This window comes from Dysidea avara, chromosome 5 (genome assembly GCF_963678975.1).
Source record: "Dysidea avara chromosome 5, odDysAvar1.4, whole genome shotgun sequence".
Lineage (NCBI taxonomy): Eukaryota > Metazoa > Porifera > Demospongiae > Dictyoceratida > Dysideidae > Dysidea > Dysidea avara.
Window position 1 is genome coordinate 4,899,997 of NC_089276.1, and position 17,911 is coordinate 4,917,907.

The following is a 17,911-nucleotide window of genomic DNA, read 5'->3' on the forward strand; positions in this document are numbered from 1 at the left end:
ATTTACAAAGAAACCATCATGTAGAGAGTTCAGCTGCAAACAAATCACTCTGTAGAGAGTTCAGCTACAAAGAAACCACCTTGTAGAGAGTTCAGCCTCATACAAACCACCTTGTAGAGAATTCAACTACAACAAATCACCCTGTAGAGAAGAAATTACCATGTAGAGAGTTCAGCTACAAAGAAACCATCATGTAGGGAGTTCAGCTACAAGAAACCACCATGTAGAGAGTTTAGCTGCAAACAAATCACCTGTAGAGAGTTCAGCTAGAAACAAATCACACCGTAGAGAGATCAGCTGGACGAAGTCACCTTGTAGAGAGTTCAGCTACAAAGAAACCATCATGTAGAGAGTTCAGCTGCAAACAAATCACCCTGCAGAGAGTTCAGCTACAAACAAATCACCCTGTAGAGAGTTCAGCTAGACGAAGTCACCTTATAGAGAGTTCAGCTACAAAGAAACCATCATGTAGAGAGTTCGGCTACAAAGACACCACCATGTAGAGAGTTTAGCTGCAAACAAACCACCTGTAGAGAGTTCAGCTAGAAACAAAATACCCTGTAGAGAGACCAGTTAGAAGAGGTTACCTTGTAGAGAGTTCAGCTACAAAGAAACCATCCTGTATATAGTTCAGCTACATTTCAAGTCACCCAGTAGAGAGATCAGCTGCAAAAAATATCCTGTGGGGAATAATGGGCATGTAATAAATATATGTATATAATTTGTATAATTACTAATAAAATCAAAAAATAATTGAAGTACTAAAATTCTTCTTTAAGTTCTTCTTCCTGTAGTAAAGAAAAAAACACATGGGTTAAAAAAGCCCCAAAGCCAGCCATAGGCCGGCTTTGCAGTATACAAATACAAAAAGAAGTGATATCTAATCAAAAACAGCCAAGCTGTAAAAAAAGGTGCGGCCCCCAAAAAGGCCATGGTGAAAAAAGATGTGAAATCCAAGGTGGCGGCCAAGAAATGGCTGTGATGGTAGGTTAATGGTTACATTTTAATAACAACAATTCAGGTGAATTTTGTGCCGCTTGGCCTTGGCACCAAATTCACCTGAATTGTCGTTATTAAAATGTAACCATTAACCTACCATCACAGCCATTTCTTGGCCGCCACCTTGGATTTCACATCTTTTTTCACCATGGCCTTTTTGGGGGCCGCACCTTTTTTTACAGCTTGGCTGTTTTTGATTAGATTAGTTGTAACATGGGCACTTGTGATTTGCCTGAAATATACGCACTGGGGCTGCACCTTCGTGCTTGTGCGTATATTTCAGGTAAATCACAAGTGCCGGTTACAACTACTACATGTGTGTGCGTGTGTACCACTTTCACACCTCAGATCAAAGGAGCCACCCGGGCTACATTTCATATGTAATCCAGTTAGCCAGGCTACTAGGCAGTGATTGTATAGATGTTGATGCCAAAATTGATTGTGGGGATCGATTAATACTGATGTGATTAGGATGCACGACTTGGATTTTGCCATGAAAACTACTCAGACAGAGAGTGCTTTGATATCCTCGCCATCCTACGAGTTGGGCTAAGGTGAGAACTAGTGCTATAGTTTATTCACTGATCGTTTCCACACATTTTCAAATATGGACACATCCCCATCACTGCACGGGTAACCACTCTACAAGCAAGCTTACCTATCTAGGCTTTTAGTAAACTCCGTACTTTTTCCATAAATGATTAAATAGCACTGATTAAAACATTAAACTTGCTTAACCAAAATTCTCCATGATATCCCAAGGATATGTCCATTCATCATAACCAAACATAACCAGAACGTACTAGCTGTTGACCCATAATCAAATTGGGTTGGGTGATTGATCACCCTGTACAGGCTATCAGCCTGATAAGTGTTACATACTAGCTGTAACATGTTGCATTCAGGCTTTGCCTGATATGTATGCCTGACTGCCCGAGGACAGAGGGCATACATACCAGGCAAAGCCCTCATTCCCGTGTTACAACTATTGCATACATACAAAGTAACAGATATACACTAACAAATGGCATGCACTTACAAGTGGGATAAATATTCTGCAATAAATACAATGTTTGAATTTTAATTTCTCAGCACAGCCTTGTATGTACGTAGTTTTTCATCATAGCACCATACTCATGACATTTTGGTGGCTAAATCTCTATGTGTACTTGGACGTAGAAAAGTGATGCATCTCTGGTACAAATTTCATATGCATGCTCACTAAACATGGCAAGCTATGGTGGCTGAAACTGTTTATCTAAAAACTACAGATGTACAATTTAAATCATTTTTCAAAATCCAGTAAAAAAATACACTGGAGTTATATGTGTACAGATTTTACAAAATTAATCCAAATAGCACATAAAGCAAAGTCAAAACTGCACATAAAGCAACACCACCAGTAGGTAGTTAAACTACCATATACTAACTTTTCAGCCTCAGCATTTCATAGCTGGTTTTACAGTTTTATCTGGATGGTGCAGCAAGTTAGAGAATGATGATTACTGGCCATGACAAGAAGCTGGCTTGACAGGAATAAGTGGTGCACTTGGTGGATGGCCTCTTACAGTCAGCCAAAAGTTTTCTGCATTGATTCTGCTACATGTTAGCCACTAAAGACCAGCAGAACCCTGAAACCTCATACCCAGAGCCCTCTATTTTGAAGTACTATTTGTTATCCACTTCACCACCCTCCATCCATTTGTTATCACTTGTGATACAACTATGCTTGTCCATCTAGTCAGATTTTTAATCTTATTTGGTGGTACACTGTACGGGCAGCTGCATGTTTTGAAAGGTAATAATTTCTGGTGTAAATTTCATACACATGCTCAATACCCTTAGCAATAAACAATGGTTTGAATTTCTGAAATTACTGATGTGAAATTTGGATCATTCATCTAAAATCGAGTCCTTATACCTCTATTTACATATTATGTACTCTAATAAATCATACATGCGGTGGTTAAATTCTCACACTCAACTATCATATCCAGTGTAACATTATCATTAGCAAGTACTAGTGGACAAGTGCTGATCACAACCTCACATTGGTAAACTTCTTGCTGACTAACTGAACACAGACACAAATGTGGAATGGTATAAAAGTCTGTGTAGACCAGTGAGCTGCTTGTCATAGTTGGCGATGTATTGTTTGTCCTGCTCAACACCTCACCACCACTCCTCCATATAATATCCACACTACTGGTGATGCCTCTCACAGCCGTCACACTACATGTCACTATTAATAGCTGACCAATTCTTTGAAGAGAGGGAGCAGTAGCACTTACAGTGGGATGGGGTACTGTAAAGGTAATAAAATACCTGTCAACAAAATTTTTCATTAAGACATTATACAAGGTAGAGTGTAAGGTAGGAATGAGAGAAACAATGATAATATCAAGTTGAAGCCATGTCAACTTGATATCAGAGTTGTTTCACAAGCCTGACCGACTCACTTTGTTCATACAGTAGATTGAAAAATTAAACTTAATTTTGAAAATCAAAGGCTAAAATAGTACTACTATAAGCTCTGAGCCCAAGCCTCATATTTTTCCAATGCTATTTACCTGTAAACATCTTCTAAAACTAATTCAAAGACATGTTTGACTACAAACAAGCTGCCATTGTCTGTAGAACATGTATGTAAGACTATTGCCTTTTTTAGAATCATTAGATTACAAAGAGTCAATTGATATCTTCTGTAGGTACATTATGGAGTTACAGGCAGTTGTAAAACTGACTAATTTGAAATTTGTATTAATATAAAGCACTCTTTAAGCTATAAAAATTGCTTATCTCCTAAATCAAGACACACGGTAGTGTGTCATGGCACGCCACACTGTGAGTACATTGAAAGGAAGAAAGAAAACCGCTCTTTCAAGCTCCATAGTCCATTCTCCAAAGCACACCAGTTTTACATTATAGCTGTCTGCCAGGTAGGGTAGACCACACAGCAAATTTGATTAAATTCGCAACAGTCATTTACAAGATATGGTGGGTTATTTATTTGTGTATTATTTATTAAGGCTTTACAGCACAAGTGATGAAGGTCTGTAGGACACCTGATCCTACAACCTGTTTAAAGTAGTTGCATCATTCAAAGTTTCATGTTAATTTCTTTGTTTTTTTCTTATGCTGTAGGGGGGCTACAAGGGCTTCAATTTATTTTCACACACTTTGCAAAACTCAATTGCCTTGATCATTGGCACAAATAAAGAGTGTATAAAGGTGGATTCATGTACTATGTTTGCTGTGAATCTGAGGAATAGCCAAGGGTTTTGAGCATTTATTCATGTAAAAAAGATCAAATTTCTGTCATGGCTACAGTGCAAACCAAGTGTAGGAATAACTTGAAAATTGGTTTGTACATAGTTTAATCATCATAACAGTGCCTTTTGATAGTTTGAATAGCAATAGAATACAGTTAAAAAGTTATAAAGTAAAATCCAAGCAAATGTAAAATTGAGCAATCAAGATACTCAAATAGAGCAGTCACCGTGGGGTAAAAAGGTACACAAAAAATGTTGAAAAAACTTACCAGACTTCTAACCTGGGACCCCATACCTAACAACCACATCCTTAACCACTGTTATCTTGGCTGATCACCTCACGTAAGTTAATTTCTGCTTTATAAATGAAAATTCTAGTTTAAATCTGCTTATAAATATATAAACATTTGTAATTTCATTTATCTACCAATAGAAGTACTAGATTGTTCTAGAACATTCTATGTATGTGTGCACTCTATCAGAGTATTACAATAATATTATCAAATATCATGCAATACAATACATTTACAGGTCTGTCTTCAATAATCATTATTGTGTCTGTATAGAAAAGAAGAAATGTGAGCAAAAGAAAATCCCAAAGTCAGCCATAGACTGGTTTTGGGACCTTATAAAGTACAAAATCCACACAAAATAGCCAAGCTGTGAAAAAATGGTACAGTCTTAAAAAGCCTGGGTGAAAAATATTGTGGCGGCGGCCAAGAAATGGCTGTAACGATGTTAGTGCTAATAAATTTTAAGAATGCATGCAGCCATTATTAAAATTTATTAGCATTAGCATCATTGCAGCCATTTCCTTGCCTGCCAACCTTGATTTCATAACTCTTTTCAATAAGACTTTTAAAGGCTGCACTATTTTTCACAGCTTGGCTATTTTTGTGTGGATTGTTACAGTAACGCATCTTGGTGGTAAATTTATTTCATGAATTTAAGCTAATAAACACAAGCTCTTAAGCTGTCTAATGTCATTAATACATCACATATTAAATACAACAACACATCTGTAATTTGGGTTACTTTCACAGTGTGTAAAACCATTTACACCATTACAATCCTTTCTGAATGGCAACTATCATTTCAAATCTCCTATATATGCTCTTTTTCGGCGGAACTGCAAACATTGTATGGAACTCAATAACTGTAATCTTTGTAACTAGGTAGCTAAATTCATTTTATGATTGCTTTTTTTCCTGAGCATATCAGCTGTGCTGTCTGCTCAGTAACAATAATAATAATAATAATATATTTCTTGGTCCATAATTATCCTTTTCTACACTGAGCTCAGCAATGCTAGTTTAAACAATGGCTTACTTGTAAGAGTCTCAATTTTAACTGGTTCTGATCTGCTAGTTCCAGGTGATGTCATAACATTACACATGTATGTACCCTCATCTCCCTCCATCAGGTAGGTAAACTGGATACTGCTAGTGTAAGTGTTACCACTAGAAGTGGTTGGGTTGATGGTTACTCTACTATCATTTGTAATAGTGTCTCCTCCAGGTCCCATCCAACTGATCATTACTGAACTGGACTCCACTCCACTAACTGTACTCACTGTACACTGGATCATTAGGGGACTACCCACCATAGCTCCTTGTATGGGACCAGGTAGTGATATGTTGAATAGAGGCGCTGTTGGAAATAGAAAACAATAGTGACATTAGACAATCTCAGAGTTTGTATCATGATGCCATGACTACAATGCATATGGCATGCACATGTACAGTGCCCATATAATTACAATCTCTTATCAAGACAGATAAATATCATATTAGTGCGTCTCAGGTATTCTGAAAGGCAAACCATCATTACACTAGTGTATGCACCTACTTTTGAGTGATCACTTGCAGTACAAACTATGCGGAATTGTTAAACCACCTTTTGTGTGAACATGCGTGTAATTGATTGCAGATAATATTACAACTATAAACCATTTACCCTGATAAGTGTGAATTTGGTTACACAACAATATTAATATGAAGGAATAGTAATAGATTTTGCACATATCAAATTACAGTGCAAAGTTGGCTAACATGTAAACAAGATCTTCTTGTACATGATTATTTATGGTTTAATTCAGCCATAAAAACAGGATCTGCTGCTCATAGAAAAGTACACAATAATAAGTGTACATGTTAACATTGACATTATTAATGAACCATCTATCAGTATATTACAGAGTTGTGTTGATCGAATGACAGACTTACATACCAATGTTAACAGTGATGGTCTCACTATCACTTCCAATAGGGTTAGTAACAGTACATGTGTATGTTCCACTATCACTTGTAGTAACATTATTAATGGAGTAGTCAGCACGGAACACTGCACTAGTATTAGTATGAGTCACTGTACTTATACTAGTGGACTGTACTATTGGACCACTATCCTTCCTCCATGTGAATGTGTCTGGGGGAGAACCTTGTGAGGTACAGGATAATGTGAGGGAAGAACCAACATCAACTGTCACACTAGATAATGATGGAGGGTCTATCATTGGAGCAGCTGTGTAGAGAGATGAAAGATGGTTAACACTAAAGTGATGGGGCACATATCAAGTGACTCACTTCTTCCACTAAAGTACACACCCACCCTCATGGTCTGGTTCATCATTGAACTGTTCATCATGATACATGAGTAAACATCTTCTTCAGTAGTAGTGAATGTTCCACACAGATATAAGTTGATTACTCCTGGATAGTTCTTAACATTTGCTCCATGTACTTCAAATACAACATCATTACAGAGGGTTCTATTAGGAACTGGTATTTTAATTCCATTAAAGTACCATCCACCCAGTGCAGTATTACTGTCACTACCAGAAGGACCCAGTCCAGAAGCACAACGAAGAATCACACCAAATGGATTGAGGGTAATATTGTGAGTAACAAATGAGTAGTCAGTAATTTGATTACTACTAACTAAGTCTGTACTAATATTAGAAGCTCCAGTCATTATAATACCTAATATGTACATAAATGGTCTAGTTACAATGATAACTAATAACATTTTCGAAAGTCAATTTGTAGGTGCTTCATTAATTGTAGGCATGTAAATTGGTTACATTTGGCCACTCAAAATAGACTCTCTAAATATAGCTGTAAAGGTATCATTACAAACAATTGAATTCATTACGGTTTCCATACAAAATTGGAAGGTGCTTATTTTTGTTGTTTCTGGTTATTTTCACACAGACTGATTTAAGATAAAGTAAACAAGTGCTAATGCTCATTATTAAATTTTATGTAGCATTTGATAGAAGCAGCACCAGATCCATCCCATTACAGCAGCATAATTTGAGTCCCATTTATCCAATAGCAAGGAAGCAAGGCATTTGTAAAACATGGCTACTTTGTTAGCCATTCCATCACATGCTACCACCAAATCGACACTTTTCGCTGTCAGCAAAGATGAATGGAACACAAAGGAGGACACTGGTAAGTCCATGAAGAATGCATTGTACATACTGTGGTATGCCAAAAGGCACCTCTCGGGTCGAAGTGACATTAAACAGTGAAAAGATCAAACCCATAGCCTTAGTCATTATCAAGTTACACTTGTCTGAAGGCTACTTACTCAGTCAGTAGAAAATTCTATAGTTTTTAAAATTCTGTAGCAACTTGTTGAAAGCCTCTCAGATTGATCTGAAAGCTTGTTTGGGCTTAGTTTTACCTAACCAATACTGCCTCATTGTCATCAGGGAAAATTGAGGTTGGTTTTTGGGTGATGTTATTTTGTGGGCCATGCCTACTCCTTTGTGTCCCTACTATACAGTACGATATGATGAAAATTAAAATCAACCAACTACGCATGCATGCGCTAACTTCATAGTGTAGATTGTGATGGCATACTGCAATTTTCTTATAGCAACAACACAACCATTTCTTGGCTTACACAAAAAAATTTGGAATTTTTCAACTAGAGTTGGGACCATAGCACATCAACAAAAAATACTGAAACAAGCTAAAGTAGTAAACAATATTAAATCAATAAGAAGTGTTATATCCCTACTGTGCTCATGATACCATAATAGAAATGCACAGTAGGGATATAACACTTCTTATTGTTTTACTATGATTTAATTTCGTGTACTACTCCAGCTTGTTTCATAACTTTTTTATCGATGTGCTATGGTCCCTACTCTAGTGGAAAATTCCAATTGTTTTTGTGTACTTGTTCGTTAATTTATTTTGTAAAATAAAATTATTATGACTGGTGAACCCACGCATACCGCATTAAAAGAAAGAAACAGCGCCGTGCACTCCAGCTACCAATTATTGTCTGAAAGGTGAAGTATCCATTACACTTCGGTGTCAGCTATGTTCAACCCATTACACTGCTTTACAACTGTTCAAAACGTACCCCTGCAATCCACGCATACCACATCAAAAGAAAGAAATGGCTCCGTGTCCTCCAATTATATCAATTACCATCTGAAAAGTGAAGTATCCATTATGCTTCATTGTCAGCTATGTTACACAGCAGTATGAATCAAGAACTGTTCGAAAAGCACCTCTGCAATCAAAGTAGCCACTATAACAATACGGATGATTTTCATTACGATGGGAAGCCATCACATACTACCCCCAAATTGACACCTTTTGCTGTTAGCCAAGATAAATGGGACACAACCACAAAGAATGCATTGTACGTATTGCAGTATGCCAAAAGGCACTTTTCGAGCTGAAGCAACGTCGAACAGTAAAAAAAATCAAGCCCATAGCCTTAGCCGTAATCAAGTTATGCTTGTCTGAAGGCATCAGTCAGTCAGTCAGGAAGTCAGTCAGTCAGTAGAAAATCTATTTTAAATTCCGTAGCAACTTGTTGAAAGCATTTCGGGTTGATCTAAAAGCTTGTTTGTGCTTAGTTTGACCTAACCAATACTGTCTTATTGTCACCAGGGAAAACTGAGGCTGGTTTTGAGTGATGCTTATTTGTGGGCCACACCTACACTTTTGTGGTCCTTACTTATCATACTGTATGATATCACACTAATTGTGGTTTAGAAGTCATTTGATTTTTAGCTTCAACATATCCCACTAGGGACCAGCAAGAAGGCTACTGAAAACCTGCACAGCAGGAGCACCGTAACTTAAATAACACTAAAACTCTTTTTAAAAATCCCAGACCAGGTGGTGACTTGATGCAGATAACTTGCAGTCTAGGAAAGTGTCTGAGGAGCCACATATACAGCCTGGGATACAGGATTTTCTCTGCATTCATCAAGAACTAGTACTTGAGCTGCATGCATGACTTCTTTTGTTTAATAAGGAAAGATTTATTAGTAACTATACCACTAGGGACCTGCAAGAAGGCTACTAAAAGCCTGTGTAGCAGGGAGACCAGATCCCAAGACAGCTTACAGAACACTACTTATTAAGAATGACAAAACGTGTTACTATCATGGACAACAACATAGGACCTCTGTATCCAGTAGTCCCATTTTATAACCTACTATGGAAAAAAGTGACTCACGTTTTTACACAGATATTTGTTGTAATCACAAAGCAACATTGATAGTCTAATTAATCAGTTGGAATGGGAACTTTTAACTCACGTCTGATATGTACATAATATCTGTGCCATGTTTGATTTTGCAATTGTCATAGTATGTTATGTATGAATCCCTACTCTTATTCCAATGATATGTGAGCAGATCATCTAACTATACACAGACCTGAAAGTATTACAGGCATAAGTAAAACTTAGGAATTTTAAGTTCGATCAGGGATCACAGAAAAAAAAAATTAGGAAAACAAAGGAGGTCGCCTATACCTACAGAGTCTCACAACGTTTATATTGACAAATTGATGTACAACAGTTCAATTCTTTCTTAGTGAAGTGTTGTTTGGTAGGTAACAATCAAACTCTCTTGTGTTGAGCCCAAACAGTGGCATAGACAAGGGGGGGCAAGGGGAGACATTTGCCCCCTGTCACTAAGTAATTTTTTTTAAACTTCCGTCACAAGCTTTCCAGTAATTGACATGCATCCCAAATTACTGTTTGTGCGCTACTACGCGAGTGTACACAACATTCAACTCGTTTGTGAATGGTGATAATAATATGATGATTTCTTGTACAAGCAAACGATGTGCTAAAAATAAGGTATGCCTGAATCCCCAGGGGTTTCCCCCATATAGACACTATGCCTTCACTGACCAAAAATATTAGACACAATTCTATATTTAGCCTACCCTACTCACATGATAGTGCGTTTTTCAAACCTAAAGACAGATGACCTGCTCAAAGTGACTTCGCAAGAGTCGCAACTCAGAAGTGACAAGTGATATGCAATGATGCTACAAACCTACGAGGTGATAAAGTGTTAAATGGACCAACTTTGTTTTCTTGAGTTAATCACTCTGGATCTCCATACAGTGTAGTGGCATGCCAGTTTAATTTTTTCACTTTGTCAGTCATTCTGATGATCCGATCTGTCACAAGCTTACAAATTCTGCTAACAGGAAAAGTGTAGAGTTGGGATTTCATGCCAATACATGGCGTTTGAATTTCGCCGGCTGAAGTGAGTGAGCTCGTCATACTATGCCAGTGTGCTAGGACTGTAGCACAGACTGTGGCTGATGTAAGTAACTGTGACACATTGTATTTGTACTAAAATATTCATTATATATAGTTCTACTGGATTGTGGGCGAATTTGTTGGAGTACAGTTGTGGCACATGCGATGATGCTTGACGAAAATACTTCCATTGATCAGTGATAACTGATAGCAATCAGTAATGAAGTAGTTAAGCAGCTAGTTACATAAGCTGCAATAATACAACACCGTATGTTGGCTAGCCCATCATTGGGTCATTAGCCTTTTGTGCAATTATGAACAACGTCGAGTGTTTTGTGGGGGATGCCTGTCCCCCCACCACCATCTGGCTAGCTACGCCTCTGAGCCCAAAACAGCTATTTTATCCTTGCAACCTTGTGAAACAAACCTAATTCCCAAATAACATTGTCATTGTCTTTCCCAAATTCTGTTGTATGTCCTGTGTAAATTTCATATGGAGTAAATTATCAGAAGCTAAGATGTAGCCTCCTAAAGGAGTCCTGTCTTTGAATCTGCCCTACTTCTTGCCCCATGGAAGTTGTGATTATGAGTTTTAATGTGACATAAAGGTTATTGCTCTATCGAACTTAAAATTCCTTTTTCCTTAAATGTACTTCTTTGCTTACATTTTGTAACATAATCGTGACTGGTGAATTCACACATATCACATCAAAAAGAAAGAATGGTGCCATACTTAATGTTTTCATTTGAAAGTGTCCCCCAACTATCAAATATAGACTTAAAAGTGAAGCGGTCATTAAGCTTTGCTTTCAGTTACATTCTGCCCATTACAAAGCAAAAAAAGGAAAACGGTAGAAGCACATCTGCAATTGCAATGGAAAATATGGACACAAAGGTGGACAAACGTAAGTCCATTAAGCGTACATACGTACTTTGGTATGCCACAAGGCACTTGTTGGGCTGAAACAGTGAAAAAATCAAGCCTGTAGCCTTAGTTGTTATCGAGTCATGCTTGTCTGAAAGCATTAGTAAGTCAGTCAGTCAGTCAGTCAGCCAGGCAGTGGAAGATTCATTGAATAAAAAAAATTAATATTTGTAGCAATCTATTGAAAGTGATTATAGGATCATACTAAAGGCACTTTTGGGCTTGGTTAAATCACCAATACTGCCAAGGCACCAGGAAAGTATTGTGAAGCTGGTTTTTGGGTGATATTGTTGGCCAGAAAAACCCAAACCTCAACGATCCCTAATATACGTACAGTGCTACTGTTCTGTGATTCTACAATTTCTTATGACAGCACAGTCTAAGCATAATTAGGCTTGCACCAATTATGCCAGCATAATTTCAAGCATAAAAGCATCAAGCATTATGTCAGCACAATAGGTCAAGAGTTTTAATCAAATGCATAGTGCAAGTGCCAAACTACTGCCAAACATGTACACACTATGGCTTAATACTGCATTTCATATTAAGAAAATTTACAATATTATTATTTTTACTTTGTGGAAAAATTAGAGATATTGTAATAGTAGAACAGTCACTTACTCTAACACAATCAGGAAAGTATAAAACAACCAACTCTAGAGCATAATTTTGGTTTTGAAAGCATAATTGTGAGCATAATAGGCTGGATTTTTGAGCATTGCTCAAAAGAATAATTGACTATTTTCAAAGTATATTTGGCTCAAAAGTATGAAATTGTTATCACCTATTTTCACCATGAATGTATGCTATAGATTTAAGAAAGCATAGCATTACCTAAGGATGGAATTTTGATTTTTCAGAATTTAAGTATGATTTAAGGCATAGGAGTACAAGTGCACTTGTCTAATATGCATACCAATGGAAAACAGTCTGCCACATTAACACTATTACATATAAAATCACATGCTCATAATTGTGTACCTGATATACGAAGTGTTAATGGTCCACTGGTATAATCAACACCACTAATGGTTACAGTACAAGTGATGGTACCAGCATCCTCTGCAAGTAGATTATTACCAGTTACATTTTGTGTTGTCTGACCAGTAAGAAAACATGTTGGAGAATCATGACGATCATTAGTAAAACACCCTCCAGTGTCCCACTGGTAGGTAGCATTAGCTGGTGGTGAGGGGTCCACCATACATGTCAGAGTGACACTACTCAATATGGGATAGTCAAATGAGTTAGTAGATCCACTAACTGGTGTACCAGCTGGACTACTGACTATGATGACTGTAGGAACTATATATGTTTAAAATAAAGTTAATACATATATAAATACAAAGTCGCTAAACTGCCTACAGAATTTTACTATAAAGTGTATTATGTAGTAGAGTTCCAGAGGTTCCAGGGTTCCATGGTTCTGGAGGTTCCAGGGTTCTTGAGGTTCCAGAGGTTCCAGGGTTCTAGAGGTACCATGGTTCCAGTGGTTCCAGGGTTCCAGTGGTTCCAGAAGTTCCAGAGGTTCCATGGTTTTAGAGGTTCCAGGGTTCCAGTGGTTCCAGAGGTTCCAGAGGTTCCATGGTTCCAGTGGTTCCAGAGGTTCCATGGTTCTAGAGGTTCCATGGTTCCAGTGGTTCTAGGGTTCCAGAGGTTCCATGGTTCTAGAGGTTCTATGGTTCCAGTGGTTCCAGAGGTTCTATGGTTCTAGAGGTTCCATGGTTCTAGAGGTTCCATGGTTCCAGTGGTTCCATGGTTCTAGAGGTTCTATGGTTCCAGAGGTTCCATGGTTCTAGAGGTTCCATGGTTCCAGAGGTTCCAGTGGTTCCAGAGGTTCCATGGTTCCAGAGGTTCCAGGGTTCCAGTGGTTCCAGGGTTCCAGTGGTTCCAGGGTTCCTAGAGGTTCCATGGTTCCAGAGGTTCTGGAACCACTGGAACCCTGGAACCTCTGGAACCATGGAACCTCTAGACAACAACTTGCCAAGTAACATTTCTTTTGTAATTGGTATAGCGCTCATCAAACCTGAAGAAATTATAATAGAAACCAGTGGGTTAAAGAATAATAATTATAATATGAGCCTCATCAGAGGCATATAAATTTTAAATAGGTGAGGCAGATCTACACCTTGCAGTGCTTATGTTTGACCATGAAATGATGCCCGTATACTACTGTGTGAAACACACTCAGAATGAATAGCATGCTCCAGCTAGGGGGTCTTGGGGCATGAAACTTCTGAAAATTAGGTGTTGCAAGTTTGAATCTTAAGGTAATTTTAAGTCATACTTTTTAGCAATTGCAAAGAATGCACATAGTATCATAATTATGCTGTGTTTCAGGCCTATATATTTCAGGCCTATATATTCCAGGTTACGCTATTCAAGTTATCATTAAGGATTTATTACAGTGAAACCTCAGTTATGTGGACTTCACTTATCCAGACTAATCCAGATTATTGCTCTATTAGAGCGGTGACTGTTTTATTAGGGTAAATGATAGTAATGGTATTTTTAGGTTATTAATTTAATACACAGTTTCAGAGATACAGACTTTTCATCACCCCTGGCTTCAAGGTGTTCGGTTCCTCTGTAATCTACTCTCCTATCAATATAGAATAGTCATTTGGAATTTCCTTTTTGGTTGTAGTGACTCAACATCAACAATGTCATCATAGCTAACACATGTATGCACACACAAAATATTATCTCACTACCGGTTCAAAAACTTTACAATTTGCCAACTGCAACAGTATTTACTGTTGTTGTTACAAAACAGTCATGGATGGCATGGGCAACTACAGGAATTTTATAATTAGTAGGTTTTTTTTTGTAATGGCAGTTCCTAACTTAATTTATGCATAGAAAGATATATCAGTGTAATCACACTTATATTATTTATTTATTATTGCTATATTATAGCACAAAAAACATGCAAATCTAGAGTGTATGGGGGATATGCATCCTGGGTAAAAGTTTTGTAAGTTGAGGTTAAATTTTAGAGCGATCTCAGCAGTTTACAAACAAAACTACATATTTTATTTATCTGGAACATCTATAAAGAACTCTGGAACCTCTACACTATTAACAATGAAGAGTAACCACCACTCTAAAGACTTCCCAGTGTAAAAAGGATTAACGCCTCTGAAGAGTAAACAACACTCCGAAGAGAATAACCATTACTCTGATGAATAAGTCACACCACCTTCTGAACATGTGTTACTCCTTTAGAGTAATGGTTACTCTCCCTGGAACCTCAGAAACCCTGGAACCGCATGAACCCTGGAATCACTGGAACCCTGGAACCTCTGGAACCTCTAGAACCCTGGAACCTCTGGAACCCTGGAACCACTGGAACCCTGGAACCTCTGGAACCTCTGGAACCTCTGGAACCACTGGAACCCTGGAACCTCTGGAACCCTGGAATCTCTGGAACCCTGGAACCTCTGGAACCCTGGAACCACTGGAACCCTGGAACCTCTGGAACCCTGGAATCTCTGGAACCCTGGAACCTCTGGAACCCTGGAACCACTGGAACCCTGGAACCTCTAGATCCCTGGAACCTCAGGAACCCTAGAACCATGGAACCTCTAGAACTCTGGAACCTCTGGAACTGTACTACAAAATACACTTATAGTAAAATTCTTTAGGCAGTTTAACAACTTTGATATAAATATGCAATTTATGAAAGCAATTATGCATAAGGAATTGTCTTCCACTAATTATACAACAGGAACATAGGGAGGTTTCCAGGGGCTTTGGAAACATCCTCTGCAATTTACACTTGTGGGCTTGTAACAGGAACAACAAAATTTAACAATGCAAAAGTACAGAACAAGACATAAAGTATAGTTATTACAGGAATCATCAGTTGATTTATTTACAAGGAGGACAAGGGTATACATGTAATCAAGAGTACATAAATATTATGTGCTCTTGATGTAATCACAAGAAAGAAACAATTACGCAGATTAAACAGAGCAAAACTGATGATTGATGAGGCTTGAAGTTAATATGACAAGCAATGAAATAACACCGCCATTTAATACATATGCAAATAAATAGAAAACAAGTCCCATACCTGGTAGTGTACAGGTGTGCCTCATTTTCTATAATTATTTAAGGAAAAATTACTTGTCTATATCCATACCAACCTAAGCAAAAGAACACTTCATGCAAAGAATTATTTAGATGATACACATGATAGCAGATGGGCTTTTTTACTATTGTACTAATATACATATGCAGTTGTCTAGTGTGTATTAATTAGAGTGTGCCACATTGCAGTTAACCATGGGAGTAAAGATACAGTACAACATCTTGCTGACAAGGATGGGATCTGAACCCATGCAAAGCAAGCTTTGAACAAGGCAAACTAGTATATAGAACAAAAATTGCCAAGTCTTTAGCTAGATATCAAAGTATCCTCACTGTGATACACCTGCAAATATACTAGTGGACATTTACAGCGTTCCCTCGATTATCCAACTCCCTTGGGACCAAGGCATGTTCAGAAAATCAAAAAGTTTGGACAATCAAAGCCCATTTATTTATATACAGAGCCCCATTCAAATACTTTAATACAACATACATATTAGACAAAATACTTTCATTTCCACTGGTTGGATAACCAAGTGTTCGGATAATAGAGGCAGCACTATAATCCCTACTTCAGTCATGGGAATCAAATGTCCACTAGTATATCTGCAGGTGTAGGTGACCTCCCTTGTTTCCCACTATTTCTAACTTTCCTTATACTATCTTGCTTGTTACTTATTTTGAATTCAATTATGGATCATAGAAAAAAGTAGGGAAACAAGGTAAGTTGCCTACACCTGTATATTTTTTAGTTAACTATAATTAAAACTAAAAGTACTTTTAGTAAGGCAAATATGTATTAGTTAGCTAAAACTATAACTTTAACTAAAAGCAGATCCATATTATAACTAAAACTAAATCTATAACTAAAACACAGCAGAATAATTTACTAAAACTAAATCTAAAACTAAAAAGAATTAACTATAACTAAAACCAAAAGATTTTCTTATGTACAACTACATAAAGCTATAACTAAAACTAAAAGGTTTTCATGTTTTTAACTAAACTAAAACAATAACTAAATCTATAACTAAAATGAATTAAGAAGGATTACTATAACTAAAACTGAAATTATTGAAGAAACTAGCTATGACCATAACTAAAACTAAAACTCTTTACTAAAACAACACTATGTTGCTCAGACCACTGCATGAATACGTTCACATATGTTCTACAGGTAGAACAAAGCACAGAATGAAACTGTACTGCTATATCAATGGCGGATCCAGGATGGGGAATTTGGGGCAAAAGCCCCCCCCCCCCCCCTCACTTTGTGGAGGAGCCAGCCATACTTGACTTCTGATTAAAATACTTAACTTAATGTCAGGCCAAGATCAGTTTATAAAACTCAAGAAAATATGCACATTTTACTAGCATTTATTACAAATTTGCCTGAAACCAAAGTTAAATTAGCTGTGAAATAGTCACCCAGCACCTTTGTGCATACTAAACGCCTCTAAAAATAATTATCATGTTGCTGTTTTTAAGACATTCAGACAGTTCGTAAGACTTCACAACCATCTGCAAAGGCAAAAGTGGCAAAAATCAACAGTGAGACACTACTAAGAGGTGATTATTTGCTGCTTTAAAAATGCAGCAATTAACAAGAGAATCTGGCTCTCCCAACCACCTACAACTTAGCCTGTTTGTGCCCCTCCCCTTGCCAGCTCCTGGATCTGCCCCTGGATATGTAGCATCTAAACATCAATATATGCTATAGTTTGTGACCTGATGGTGGTTTAGTTAGCTATAACTAAAACTAAAAGTACTTTTAGTGAGACAAATATGTATTTGTTAACTAAAACTATAAAAGCAAATCTGTGTTATAACTATAACTAAATCTATAACTAAAATACAACAGAATATTTTACTAAAACTAAATCTAAACTAAAAAGAATTTGAAAAGATTACTAAAACTATAACTAAAACTAAACATTTTTAGAAATGTTACTATAATTATAACTAAAAGATTTTCACATTTTAAACTAAAACTAAAACTAAAATAAAACAGACAATATAACCATACCTAAATCAATAACTAAAAGGAATTAAGAAAAATTACTAAAACTAAAACTAAAATTAT

The 17,911-nt window shown here is 37.1% G+C and overlaps 1 protein-coding gene across 1 annotated transcript in view; it reads right to left on the minus strand.

Moving 5' to 3' along the window:
• Window positions 1–2,942: 2,942 nt before the first annotated feature.
• The window catches only part of LOC136256554 (hemicentin-2-like), a 41,662-nt gene continuing 26,693 nt past the window's right edge, over window positions 2,943–17,911 (minus strand). The window contains exons 5-9 of the mRNA XM_066049532.1: window positions 12,715–13,038; window positions 6,857–7,252; window positions 6,501–6,794; window positions 5,601–5,921; window positions 2,943–3,304 (exon numbers count right to left, since the gene is read on the minus strand). Coding sequence (XP_065905604.1) covers window positions 2,943–3,304; window positions 5,601–5,921; window positions 6,501–6,794; window positions 6,857–7,252; window positions 12,715–13,038 — 1,697 coding nt within the window. The remainder of the gene's footprint in view (window positions 3,305–5,600; window positions 5,922–6,500; window positions 6,795–6,856; window positions 7,253–12,714; window positions 13,039–17,911) is intronic.